Genomic DNA, 14,589 nt, shown 5'->3' with positions numbered 1-14,589 from the left:
TACGGTTTTCGCTTCTCTCTTCACAGCGACAACCCTGCCCACGATCCACGGCTTTACCTGGTGTGTGTCTCAAACACACGAACGACAGACTCATACATCTAAGTGGGGTAAACTTGGCTGACACACACTTTCACTACTCTGTGCTAACCGCAGCTAGTTAGCTCGAGCAAATCAAAGTACTTCCTGGTTCAGCTACGCGTTGCTAAGGAAGTGCGTTGACTGCAAACACAGACACACGTGGATGAAGCGGCACGAAATACAAGTTGCATTTCGCTCTGCTGTAGGAGAAGAAAACATGTTGTTGTTGTTTTCCCCCTGCTGACATTCACACACACGCAATGGGAATACACTGTGAAGAAGTAAAAAAACATGATATTGAATCTAAAACATGAAGCAGATATCAACATTTGTGAAGTTCATATTAGGATACAACTTACAACTGAACATAAAACTTAAAATCATCATCAATGCATATCCTAAATAATTGGGCACACAATTTTTTTTTTTAATGATTTGATATTTACATGTGTATTACTTAATTGGTGAGATTGAGCTATACTTTTCAGGGCATCTTCTGAGGTCTCCACTGAATTATCATGGGGTTCTCGTGTGGTTCTTACACTAACGATGAAAAAAATTGTCCTGGACATGTTTTGATATGCTTTACTATTAACTACTTACCCTGGAGTTATGTCGATTTTTGGTTTTATATGCCCAGGTTTTGAGATATGTGTGTAGATATCAGTATGTGTTAGTGGTGCTCACTGCATGGAAACATTCATGAAAAATATTTTTACACCAGCTAGTTTCACCTTTTTATCAGAATCAGTTTATGCACTGACATCACCTGATAAATAGTCAGGAGCAATACGTATAATTCCAAAGTGGAGGCGAGTCCAGCATGATATCTAACTGTATAGGTCATAGAGTGGGTTCTGCAAAGTTTATGTTAAAGTTTGATTGGAAGAGGGGATATTTGTAAATCCCTCTAACTTCATCATTGATGAAACATTTGACAACACATACAATAATACCATTGTGGTTCATGTGTTCAGTGATGCCAGCCACACAAGTTTACTTAAAACACACCTTCCACCTTTTTCACAGCAGAGATTTCATCTGGCAGGAAATGCACAGGTCCAGCTAATTTCCGTAACGCAGCTCAGCTCCGTTTAGGTGTCCTGGGAGCAGTTCCAGTGAGCCAATATTCATATTGCGAGACTCTGAGACTGACTCACCTAATTGGAATGCATGTATCATTAATGCTAAAAATTAAACTTGGGTGTTTTTCCACTTTGGCATGTCAAAAAGACTGCAAACTATTGACTATTGTCAGTTAGGAAAATGGTATGCCCTTTTATGCTCGACAATCGATTTTTCCTTGACTGACTTTGAATGTCAGCAAAAAATTATGAGAATAGAAACAAGCTCTGTGCCTTGGATTCTGATGTGGTGGTACAACATTTTCTAAACTTGGTTGATGATTTGAATTGTAAACTTAGACCACGGAGCTGTATTGCATGGCATCTCTCTCTCTCTCTCTCTCTCTCTCTCTCTCTCTCTCTCTCTCTCTCTCTCTCTCTCCTGGTCTGCAACACTGACAAGCGGTCAAAACGTGGTCTCCCACAAAACCCAGTTTAACACTATTTTAAAAGAAGAAAAGCACACCAGAAAAGCAGTAAAATTACCCTAGCAAAAACACTGGCATCTGCTTGTCACTGGGCACATCTCTCTTTTGTGAGTCACACTTTCTGTGAGCCAAATTCTCTTTAATCACTAAATCTCATTTGCACCAGTTTGTATGATTACTGATTCTGATATTGTCACAGCGTTCTTCTTTCGTCAAATTTTGCTGCACATTCTTGGATACATTTCAAATTGTGTGTCATGTTAGACAATGAGAACCTTTAATCAGAGACCACTGTACGCTCAAGAGATATTTTTAGTACAAGTCTAGGTCCCACAACTGCAAATCAAGTCCACAGTAATCACTTTGCTTTCACCAGAGCAACAGTGGGGAGGTAGGAAAAAGAAAAGGATGCGCTTTTCCAAAGATATGGCCATTTTGAGAATTCTGTGCTGAGTCTGTCAGGCAACTGATAATTAAACCCTGAAGCAAAGCATTCAGTTCTTGGCTCAGTGTGAGGAAGGACTTCATATGATATAAGATACAGACAAACATACAGCCTTTGTGAGAACAATTAGCTTTTAAACTAAAGGTTTATATGCCAGTCATGCATACAGTTATAAATCGTCAGCCATTTTTCTCTTTGCAGCTTTCCTCTGTCTACGTATGAAATACGTTATGATGGTCTGGTAAAAAGAAGTGAACCAAAGGTAGTATGAGGCATAACAGTTCTTAATAATGATGGGCATATGCTAAGATTATTGCTCCCTCAGGAGAAGTCATAGAAACACTCATTATAGAGTAAACTAATGATCTTTCACTGACATCCTATGTTACACCTTCAGGTAATTATATTTCCTATCTCAGAGACTGTAATAAAAAGGAAGCTTATTCTTAGTCCATAGTGTGTGATATTCAAACAAAATGCAACAAACTAAAACAAAAGTATGTATTCAGCTCATAACCCTAAATTCAATACCAGACCAATATGTCTGAAACAGGCGCTTTTGTGTTTATGGTCCATTAAGAAGTTGTATGGGTGGAGAGAAACAAGCACAATCTTTCATAACAATGTGCAGCGTAATGTTGCTTTCTTTGGATCAGATCATCAGAGATGAAAGGATGCCGTTGAGCAATCAATGAAAAGCGAGCTGGTACTAGTGGGCAGAGTGTCTTTAGAGGGGTGGCATGCCATGAAATCTCTCTGTAAACGTCTTCTGGCTGTTGTTGATGGTGTGCAGAGGAAAACAGCGAGTCCACTTTTAATAGATGTGTCATGAATACACAGACGTGATTCATTTGAGGCCTTTTTAATGTCTTCATCTTGAGACAGATTCACACCCGCACAGGCTTTTTGGTTTAATCAAATGAATCAACATTTTCCTTTTATAGTGCTATATATAACCTGATATTCTAAGATGGTACAAGAAGAGGCCTCCTGAGTATACTTGAAAGTTAGAACCATAAACATGAAATACTATTTTAGCTATGATGGGCAGGCTGCTGTTGAAGCATTGGGTTTTTGTGTTGTCGTGGCAGGGATTGAAGGTCAAAGCAGAAAAACAGAGGTCAGGAATCCAAGACCTCTGCAGCGCTAAGAGTGAGCAATATAGTTTGTGTGATTGCATTTTGAAGACTTTCATCTCTCCTAAAATATTCTGCTCTATCATCCCCTGGCAGACACGCTGAAGGCTTACTTGGTGATGCTGCACTGTAAATATGTGCACAGACACATGATCTTGATTTGCCTGCAATATAATATTAAAGAGGTTTCTTTATTTCTGCATATGCTTTAGTTTTTTGTTTTCAATAAAACAAAATTAAAAAAGGAATAAGCAAAGTTAAAAACATCATAGATTCATATTTATACAGATTATTGTGCTGCGATCAAAAGGAACAGATCAACATTGTGTAAGTAAGACTTATCCTGCAAATAAAACTGTTGATACTAAAAAGCCATAACAGTTTGGATCACTTTGAGTGCATATGTGCTTTGAACATCTGAACATGTTGAACATCTATCCACACTAAATCTATTCAACTTGGGTTCAGCCAGCGATCAGGAAGGAATTCCTGCAGCTTTGAGCAGGCAGAAAGCAGGGACTCTGGTGTGAAGAGACATGCTGGATGGGGGCTTTATCAAATACAGTAAAATAAACAGAGGGAGCCGTAGCAACACATTCTGCCAAAGCTACAACCCACAGGAATCCTGCAGGAAAAGAGTACTCACAGTGTGATGTTTTTTTATATCCAACCCCAAACCCATTCTAAGGCTGGAGACTAAACCAAGTCCCACTCAGTAAACCACTAAATTCACATTAGTGCATCACAATGCATCACAGGACAAATTGCTCTTGCAGCTGGATTACAGACGACAGGTGATTGTGATCTGAAAGAGAAAAAAAATGGTTGTAGTCATGAATGAAACAGTTGCCAAAGCCACAGATAAGAAATACTGTCAGAGATGAAAGATAAGGCTATAATCTCGAATTCTGAGATAATACAGCCTGAAGCTGAACACAGGAGGCGTTTTAAAAAGAAAGGTTCATACCTGTTCTGAGGGTTTTTCATACATTAAAGGAGCAGCCATGAGTAACGATGAAAGCTTTGTCCATTTTTTTTCCAAGTCATATTTATGGGACAGGAATATAATATGAAAATACTAATTGGCCTATATAACCAAATAGTGCAACAATTTACTGTTGAAACTGAAGCAATTATTCAAGTCAAGTGTTTTTCCTGTGTACTACAGTACAGTAGATGCTAAAAACGCAAACAAGCATAATGGAAGTGACGAGGTTTGCATCCGATTCATGGTAGACTGCCCGATTGAGCTAGTCTGTACCAGGGTACTTCAGAGGGTTCTGGCTCCTTTCGTCAGAATAGCAAGCCGCCTCTTACATCTGTGGACCAGATGAGCCTAATATAAGACAGGACACAATGGATGATAGGGTAGACGACTGTTTGATTGAGAAGGTTGAAAAGGACCCACACAAACCACCAAACTATAGTGTTTTCATGTTCATGGTTGGCATTGGGTCAAAGACAGCACTCACAGGAAAGGTTCTCTGACAGTGTGGGAGCGCTGCCACAATATTTCCAACGCTAATGACTGTACATTAGAACTATTTTCCAAAGTATATATTTTTGTAATTGTGTGTGTGCAATTGGCTGAGGAATTGTTTCCTTTCCAAGAAATCACCTTTACAGACCCGACAGGCTTTAACATGCACTCTACGGATTCACACTGTCAAACCTTATCGGAGGCTTTCAGTGAGAGGCCCTTTCATTGTCATTGGCAAGATATGAAAACAGTAAATAATTCAAGGCCTCCACTGAAAGCCTCGAGGGCCAATTGAACACATGGAGCCCCCCCACAGAGTAGAGGTATTTAGTCTTCAGCAATATGCATGAGCTATGACCGTACTAAACAAATCATGTGTTTTATCATTAAGCACCGACTGAGAACAGACATGATGATATAACCCAAACCAGATAGGCACAAAAACACCATCAAAGGACTTACGGATATTGACACAAGAACACGTAAACAACAATTGACATAATTATGATTCCTTTAGCCCCTTGGCTCACTTTAAGTTATGGGTACATTTTGAGCATTTTTCTCTGTAGATAATTGTGTTCCTTGCTGTAATTACGTTACTGCGATTATAATAAGTGGGATATGAAACACATACGTATCAAGCCAACAAGAGATTAGATGATGCAATGTTCTTGCCAGTGACTTGTAGGTACAGCCACTGGCTTAATCTCCTTGTGCTGTAACCATGGCGATAACAATTGCCTACGCAGTCTTACACAAATAGATCCTTTGGAGTAAATGTGGACTATCCAGATTCTGCCCTGCACAATCAACTATAGTCACTGGGAACAGCCAGCCACGTTTTATCTTGTTGCTGCTCATCAGACATTGTGCTGTCTGCATTACACAATGATCACATTGTGTATCTAGCAAATACGAGACACATGAATGTCGTTATTTTAGATCACCCTAAAACAATGAGAAAACCTGCCCAGTCTACAGTTACATTGTTTGTTAATTTGTGATTGGTGACAAAAACAAAAACAAATCCCCATTTATCATGATCCCTGGAATCCATAACGCAACATTAATTAATGCTTTCAGGCCCTTCACACCTTCACAGGTGCTTTCAATTACTCTGGCTGATTGGACTTCTAGTCAGGTGGACAGAGCTTGAAATAACAGGATGTCACAACACTCTATGGACCGATGAGAATGACAAGTATAAGTTGTCTCGCCCTAACCAGTGCAACATTACAGCAAACAGGAGAGTGAGGGAGATGTGGTTGTGCATGCCAACACAAAGAAGTTTAATCAGGCAACATAAGTGAAAACACATGTGTGAGTGGACTATGGATGCCAAGAGGCTTCAATCTCATAACTAAAGCTATAGCGTAGTTGAGTGTATTTCAGTATAGCATAATAGTTTAACAAGCAGTTAGCGTAAACAGAAATGCTCGAGGATGTCACTTCCGCTCAAGCCAAATATAAATATATGATGCTTTATTGAAAGGTCTAAATAAAAGGTCAGAGATCAAGGCCACACACTTTGCATTTAGTATCTTTCACACAGACAGCAGGGTGGGAGGCTTGCTGACAAAGGTGTTTTGAACCAGTCTTCTTCTAAATATGCTTCCCTCAGATATCAGAGAGCGCATATGAGAATATTTAGAGCAAGATTAATAAGAGCAATCCCCAAATGCCTCAGTGAAATATCTGGAAATCTTCATGAGGTTAGTTTAAAAATCACAAACCTGTTTCTATATATTGTATGTAAGGCCAACTCTGACTTACTTATTGCTTGTCTCAGTTTCTAAACGGTATCACTTTGAGTGTATTGTTGCTTATAATGATGCAAGATCGACATCTAGTGGTTTGGTTTGACTAGTACAGACGGAAAACGGCAACGGTCACTACATTCAAATCTCATCTTTATATTTAAATATAGGGCAGACACTTTAATCTGCTATTCCAAAAGCTGTGGCTTGGGAAGTTCTATCTATGTCCCAATTTGGTTTAATATCAGACAGACACTGATCTAGTATTTTATATTTTATAAATCCATATTAGAGTGGAAACTAATTAAGCTATTACAAGGACAAATTATAAATTCATGTGCCAGATGTGAAAGCTGATTATATTGTCTTACTTTCATAAAAAGGGCAGCAGCTCAATGAGATAAAGATCTTTAATTTGACTGAAATGGGAAATACAAATCCTTTGCACTTTGTAATATTAGTTTTAGATATAATTAAATGGAACGGCTTACACCTATACTGTAAATTCACTGTTAATGTTATAAATGTATTTCTGAAAACAAAAAACTGCTGAAAATAAGCCGTACTTTAAAAAATTTCGATCAGTGTGAAGCTTGGATGAAAGATATTTTCCACTCTCGGATAATGTCAGCGGTCTCAGGAGCAGATGGGTCTGGACCAGAGCAGAGCTAACACACAACAGATGACAGACGGTGGTCTCTGGAACCAGCCTCTTGCATATGACAGCCGGACTCACTGGTCCGATCTGGTTTATCCTGCAAGATAATTTCCTCTGCCACAAACAAGAGCAGGTTACTATGCATCAGTGTTGTTTTGTCTGTTTGAAGGCAATTATTACAGTCACATAGTAATAGTTACTCCTGATACTATTGGCCAAAACTATCATTAAAACTGTTGCTATGATCCAAACAATTACAGTCAAGGCTTACACAAAAACACACACACATATATATATATATATATATATATATATATATACACATACACACAATGTAGTTATGAATAATAATAGTTATGTAGTGTTGATTGTTACTGTTTTATTACAATTTTTTACAGTTTATTATTTATATTACTTGTTTTGATTTTTACTATGTCTCTTGTGTGAACTTTACCCTGTTTGCTGCTGTAATCCCACTGCGGGACTAATAAAGGACTATCTAATAAATATATTGTATTTGTTATTTACACACACACACACACACACACACACACACACACACACACACACACACACACACACACACACACGCATTTATAATTTACACGACTGTTTCCGCCCCAAGTTTACTTGCAGGGAGTCCTAGTAGACTCCTTACTGCAGTTTGCATCCGAGTGGCCCGGCGTTACTAGCCAAACACTTTGCACAGCAGTCGGATGAAGCACCGGAAACAACCTACCATGCCTCCCCAGCGCGTGGACCTGCGCTGACTGACTCGCTATCCGGACCAATCGCGCGCTCACTTCCCGGTTTTCGACGCCCAATCATTTAGCCAGTATTCGTACACATAATTTACGGCGCAACCACGGTAGGTTGAGCCGACTGAGATCCATAGAAATTTTGACAGCTTCACAGGTGAGACAACCGTCCAGAGGCTGTTTCACTTTGCGTTTCAGTTTTTTCCCCGGAGCACTATTCACTGTGAGCCTGGGGTTGCGACCGTCAAAAAACAACCATTCGAAGTCAACCCATTCCGGCAGCATGAGCAAAAAGAAAAAGGACTGGAAGACTGAGAAAGGTAAGGCTTGTTTTGGGGAGAATGAGGCTATCATCATCTCAATGGCAGACAGCATGCATTCAACCACGCCAGAAGATTGACAGACGCAATGCTGTGACAACAGGCACTTTCCTCTGTGGGCTGCACGCTAAGCCCACGCGCTGGCTGTGCAGATGTTATAAGGATGTTGCGCCTCGGTTTCGCTTTCGTAATGCATGTTTGACATTCGCAACAACACTATTCACCTATATTGCATGCTTATTAGCTTCCGTTTAAGCCTTCCGCAGATTCCTTTTGTTGCCGAGCCCCAATGTACCTGTCCGAGCACCCCCTAACTATCACATCCTGCCTTTACACCTGTGTGATACGCCAACAGAGGCTCCCCGAGTTGCAAACAACCTTCTGCTGCTAAATATCCCGTCAGCCGAACAGCAGACCGGCCGTAGTAAAACAAAGGAACGGAGTGTCTAATAGTTTCAAACGTGGTTTATTCACAACAACAACGACGGGTTCTCTCGGTCTCGAACGCGCGGTGAAAGTTGCGAATGACGCGAGGTATGAAACGCGCTTATTTTGGCTGTCAAGCGCGGTCAGTTTCAGAGACATGTAGGCTACAGGCTCGACCTGTTGTGCTCAAAAAGGGGCCGAGAAAGACATACTAACCCTGGCTATATTCAGAAGTTATTATATTCATGGTAGACGTTGTTACGGCTCAGGTAAAGCACAGGTGTAACCAATCACGTTAATTAGTGATTAGTGGCTCCATCCCGTTAGTCTATGTTACTGAGTAAGCATGCACAATACAAGGTCCCTGAGGCTGATAAACACCAAATGGAATGGAGCCATCATAATTGATATGCTGTATGCTGCTCTGTAATGCCAAGGTGTATTCTGCTGTATGTGACTTACACTGTATTCCTCTTTGTATCAGATTGACAGACACATTTCCAGCTCTGGTCTCTGTTGAGAATGGATGTGACCTCAATTAATAACTGAAAGAAGAAGAAGAATAGTTTGTCATCATCGCTGATATTGTTGGGGAGTTAATTATTGGAATTTTACGGTCTCTATACTTTTTCTTATAAAAGTACTGCAGCTCAGTCAGTGTCCGCCTTCAAGCCTGTTGACTCGTGCCTAATTTTTTTTTAGTGCATGGGAAAGTCTTTACCATGGTCATTTAAATTCTCGAAGCAAAGGTAATAATTAATCTTGGCCAGACATTTCCAGTTTGAGCAGGTAGTAGCATGGAGTGAACATCAAAGCAAATCAGATTTTGTATTCTGAGCATACACTGTGCAGCTCAAATTGCGTTAAGAGGAGATCAAGGCAAGTCAAAATGTGAAAGAAATTCAGAAACTTAAGGGATTTATTGTGGTTATTTTTTTAAATAGTGTTTTGACCTATGGCTAGGCTGTGGGAAATGTAGTACCATAGCAAAGATAGATTATTGTAATTGTGTTGGTAAAATCAACCATATTTTAAATTGGGCAAGTGCATGCCAGACATGAACTTTCGTTAACAAAAGGAACTAAATAAGGAAACATGAAACATTCATTTTAATGGTATTAAAATACCTCAGAAAATGATATCTAATGTGACAGGCAATCACACCTCCTTTTGTTTTATTATCACAAAAATCATAGGGCACATCAACTCCAGTAAGACAAGCGTGTTACTCATTTTGTCAATAAAGCTCATTTTGAGCCCATCCTATTCTTATGGCATCTAAACTAAGCTTTGGGATTCTTCAACAACTACAAGTTCAGCAGAGTGACAAAGCTCTTTAGCGTTGTCCAGAGAGCTTTGCTGTGTGCACAACCTAAGAACTGCCTTTTTATTCATCCATGTAGAATAAAAGCAGCCTTGGGAATGACAGGAGTGGGCAAGAGGGAGAGAAAACGCATCACAGCAACACAAGGAATAGAATGGATATCCCCCACTGCGGAAATACCTTTTTAATTGTAGCCTGACCTACAGCAGGATGTTGCCAAAGGATGACTTGAGGATCCTTGTGTATCTTACCAAAATAGTCTCATCAAAGTTCCCATGGTGTTTGGTATCATTATATGCAAAGCATCAAAGCCTCGACCTCAACATTCTGTTGGAAAGAGACAATTTTAGTAAACTGAGGAGGCTTTTGTTTAGTGTCATATCCCATCCAGTTTTAGCGAGGGGGTGTTTTAATTGACCAAAGTACACACACTGTGTGCACTCGGGTATTTATTTGGCAGAGATTTTACAGTGAAGCAAGCAATTAGGATGAAGCTTGTTTTGCAGAGCAGCCCAGTGTTTTCTGGAGGTACAGTAGTAAGTTGGGGCTCTTTTACAGTCATTTAGATGAACATGAGAACACAAGCTGTGAGGACCAAAGAGTGATACCGCTGTACAAAAGTTAATTAGCAGCAGCTCTGTGATGTTTCTAATGTCAGTCTGTCATTTTGGGATTTGTTGTAAAACCCACAAACAAATAACAAGAAGCTTAGGTAACTAGTAGTATTTTTTTTTTTACTGCATTTCTCTATACTGAGTACACTTACAAAACTGTTCACAGTTCTCTTTAGCACCATGCAACTAAGGAACGACAGTTAATAGGCTCGTTCGTTCGAGCGGCGCCTCGCCTGGAATCCAGACGAGAGCAGGCGGCCGCAGCAGGAGGCGTTCACAAGAAACTGCAATCAAGTCGGACAGTTTTCAGCTGCCTTCAAAGTATACACAGGAAGTCACAGAAAACTTGTAGTTTACAGATAACGTTTGGATTTCTTCATATGTGTTTATAAATATAAAGTTATGTAGAAATGTGTGTGTAGCTGCATCCTTTGTTCTTTTTATGTCTGCCTGTGAAATACATTACTACTGGTTTAGATATGTGTTAAAATAAATAAGATTTCGTATTATTAACCACACACACAGGGTGTGTTTTTAGATTAACCTCTTAACGTTCCTGTAAAATTTGCCGAAATACCCAAAGTAAATTGGAAGCTGTACTTGAAATATTTGGAGTCAATGCATGGTCTTGGTCTCTTTTGAAAGGTACCAATCTGAAGCTTTTTTCCCTCAATAGTCAGAATCACTTTAAGTGCGGCTGACACTGAGTTATATAAGTTTGAACACACAAGTATACGTTTTTTATTTCCGCCTGGACATTTCTTTGCAAATAGATGCCTGTAGATAACTATAAATGGGACTTATGAACTGGAAAACACAATGGAACCATAGCCTGAAGACTTTTCTAGTCTAAGTAAAAAGCAGATAACAATATCACAGAAAATTTCTATTTTACACATGTTTTTTAATGAAATGTCTAGGCTTGTTTCCATTTTGAGACTGAAAATATTCACGATATATATATATACTATATATCTATTAAACCTGAGACCAATAGTCAAGAATCAAACGTTAAGTATTACAGCTACACATAAAATAAGGATTTTCTACAACATGTGGTGTTTGCTGTCAGATCTAAGAGCCAATCAGATCTCTGATGTGGAGACAGCCAGGCGCTTCCCATCATGCACTGGGCCACACAGTTGGTGGAGAGCTACTGCGGCGTCTGACTCTAAAATCGGCAGCCGCCTTGATCTCGTGGGATTATCGTTGACCACGTGTGCATGACGTCAGAGCAAGTCGGGATCAAGTCGGACACAAATCTAACCGGCATGCATTGCGCAACGATCGCCGATCGATTCTGCGCAGAAATGGCTCATCTCGAACGAGTCTAATATGACGCTTGCATCCAAAATGCACTAATGCAACCAAAACAAGTTATCTCAGAATCAACCCTTGTACCAGAACAACAGGTGTGTTCAATATACATCACTACTCACTTATTTTTTTTTTTTAAATGAAGCAGAGTTTCGTAAATTGCACTAATTTTTACTTTTTGTACTTAGTTTTTCACTTAGTTTTTCACTGAGATCACAGGGAATTAATTCAAAAGATGTTGTCATTGAATGCATTTTGTGTTTTAAGATATGAAAAGTCTTTTGATTTACTTGTTTTTTTTTTTATTTACTTGTGCAACTATGTGAAGAGCTTTATCACTTAGTATTGAGAATTGTTAACAATTGTTAACCAACTTAATTTAAATTTTTTTTTTTTTATGTCAAAGTAATTTTCTCCATGTACAGTAGATGCATCACAAACCTTTTCTCATTTAAGTTCTTTTGCAAGCTATAGGCCATTTTTTACACAACAGCCATTTTGACATGTCATAGCAAGGTAAACACAATTGTAATTAGTCAAATTAATTATTGTCCAATACCTCCGGTCCTGTCAAGTGAAGCCATTCTCTCTACTGACCAGCAGGGGGCGACTCCTCTGGTTGCAAAAAGAAGTCGGCTTGTATAGAAGTGTATGAGAAAAGACACAACTTCTCACTTGATTTATTACCTCAGTAAACATTGTTAACATGAGTTTATGGTCTCAATTGCTAGTTTCAAGTCTTTATCAATACAGCATGATGTTCATTTAGTAAATTATGGTCCCATTTAGAGTAAAATAGACCATAAAGTATGCTTTCGAGCAGGCTTACTGTGATTGACAGGTCGCTGCTGCTAACGGCGTCTCAAAGTCACTCCTCCACATTAGAAATATGGTAACTTCTGTTCATCGGTTGCAAAAAAGCCATGTTGGCGACGGCCATATTCCAAGATGATGATGCCCAAATCGTCGGACTCAAGACTTCAAGACGGCAGTCCACAAACCAATGGGTGACATCACGATGACTACGTTCACTTCTTATCTACCGTCTATGGTCTTAGCCTTTTCCAGTGAGCCTGCATACACAATACCAGGCCTTGGTCCACCTAAATGGAACAGTTCCATAATTAATGTTAGAAATAACACATGTTTACCCTACAATGCTCATGTAAAAATGGCTGCTGTGAAAAGGGCCTATAGATTATAAAGTCCCATAAGACTTCCTTCAGGGACAGAGCAGCACAGAGCTTGAGCAAGGTAGGACAAACAGTTCACAGTGCAATGAAGCTGAGGCAACACGGTTGCATAGTGTAGTGGTTCCCATCTGAGAGCCATGGAGACATATGCACATTTTCATTACAGTCAGTTTACTAATTATCACCCTCACAACCACAGAAGAGGGACTAATTAGTGAAATCAGATGGTGGTGAGGTGTCCGATTTAAACGCGAGCCTGCATTGTTTTGGGTCTCTATGACACAAGGCTGAGAACCCCTGATGTATTGAGTGGGGTGGACTGCATACTTGTTTTCAAACATCTTGAATGGCAAGCAGCTACACTACTGCAGTGTGTTTGAGTAAGACCCTACCAGCTCCAGGGGTGCTCTTTCATTGCTGATCCTGCACTTTTACCATGCAATCCAAAAGCGGATATTAATGCATGACGCAGGATCACATGAATAATTATCATTTTATTAAGGATCCCCATTTTTCATAGTCAGTTTAGAGAGCCATGGAGGTGTGGAGCTGTGAGGAGTGGGACATGACTGATGATGATGGTGATGATGATGATCATGATAATGATGATAATGGCATTACCAGGTGAGCGGTGGAGGATGAGTCTGGTCAGAGGCCGTCCTCAGTTGGTGCAGGACTAGCAATTGTCTAATATCTGTCTACTGCAACTATGGGTAGACACTGGAAGACAGGTTGTGAGGATATTGATAAAATAATAAATGCAAAGATTTAAGTGAGATTGTGTCTCTCACTTAAAACCAATGTTGTATTTGCTATTGACAGTCTATGCTTGTACCAAGTCTATATCCCTCTTTATCTCTTATTCTTTAATGGGACCGGCTTCATTCTTGTTTAATGTATGGTGTCTTTCCTCCACAGAGAGACTGCTCCGTCTAGATCGGGAGGAGAGACGCAAGGAGTATCGCCGTCAAGATTTTGTATCTTTGGACAAGATCTCATCCTGGGGAGAGGAAAATAGACGTAAGAGAGACTTATCAGCGACACCCAACTCAAGACATTCAGCAACAATAAGCTGACACATAACGGCACACAGCCCACCTATTATTGTGCAATAATGCTGGTGGCTACCTCACTGTTTTTAGGTGGATTTGCTAATGTTAGTCAAAAATCAGACATGTCTTTTTGTTCAGCAAGCCTCCAATGCTTTCTAATTTCTTTGAGAACATAGCCTAAACCTTTTGCATCTAAAGTTAAATTAAAGGTAAGTGCTATTTTAGGGGCATGTATAGATACAAATCAATGAAGAAAACTAAGAAAAACATACTTCTAAATTGAAAATATGTTAATGCTAACCGTGACAGAAACTAATTAAGTCACAAACCACTTGTTTCTCAAATAGGGGTACTTTGGAGTACTGCAGGGGTAATCGAGATTTCTTTTAAATATTCAAAAATATCACTCATGCACACCAGTCATTTCTAATATGATGATACTATAATAACTTCAATACAAAATGTAAATGTAAGATTGA

General features: G+C 39.5%; 1 protein-coding gene across 1 annotated transcript in view; it reads left to right on the top strand.

Annotated features, from left to right (window-relative positions):
* The first annotated feature begins 8,086 nt into the window (after positions 1-8,086).
* Positions 8,087-14,589, top strand: part of macrod2 (mono-ADP ribosylhydrolase 2) — a 417,061-nt gene continuing 410,558 nt past the window's right edge. Inside the window, exons 1-2 of the mRNA XM_079229872.1 lie at positions 8,087-8,184; positions 13,977-14,078. Of these exons, the coding sequence (XP_079085998.1) occupies positions 8,148-8,184; positions 13,977-14,078 (139 nt within the window). The 5' untranslated portion in view covers positions 8,087-8,147. The remainder of the gene's footprint in view (positions 8,185-13,976; positions 14,079-14,589) is intronic.

This window comes from Taurulus bubalis (assembly GCF_910589615.1).
Source record: "Taurulus bubalis genome assembly, chromosome: 14".
NCBI classification, from domain to species: Eukaryota; Metazoa; Chordata; class Actinopteri; order Perciformes; family Cottidae; genus Taurulus; species Taurulus bubalis.
Note: the sequence above shows the minus strand (reverse complement) of the source record. Positions and strands in the feature narration are given on the sequence as shown.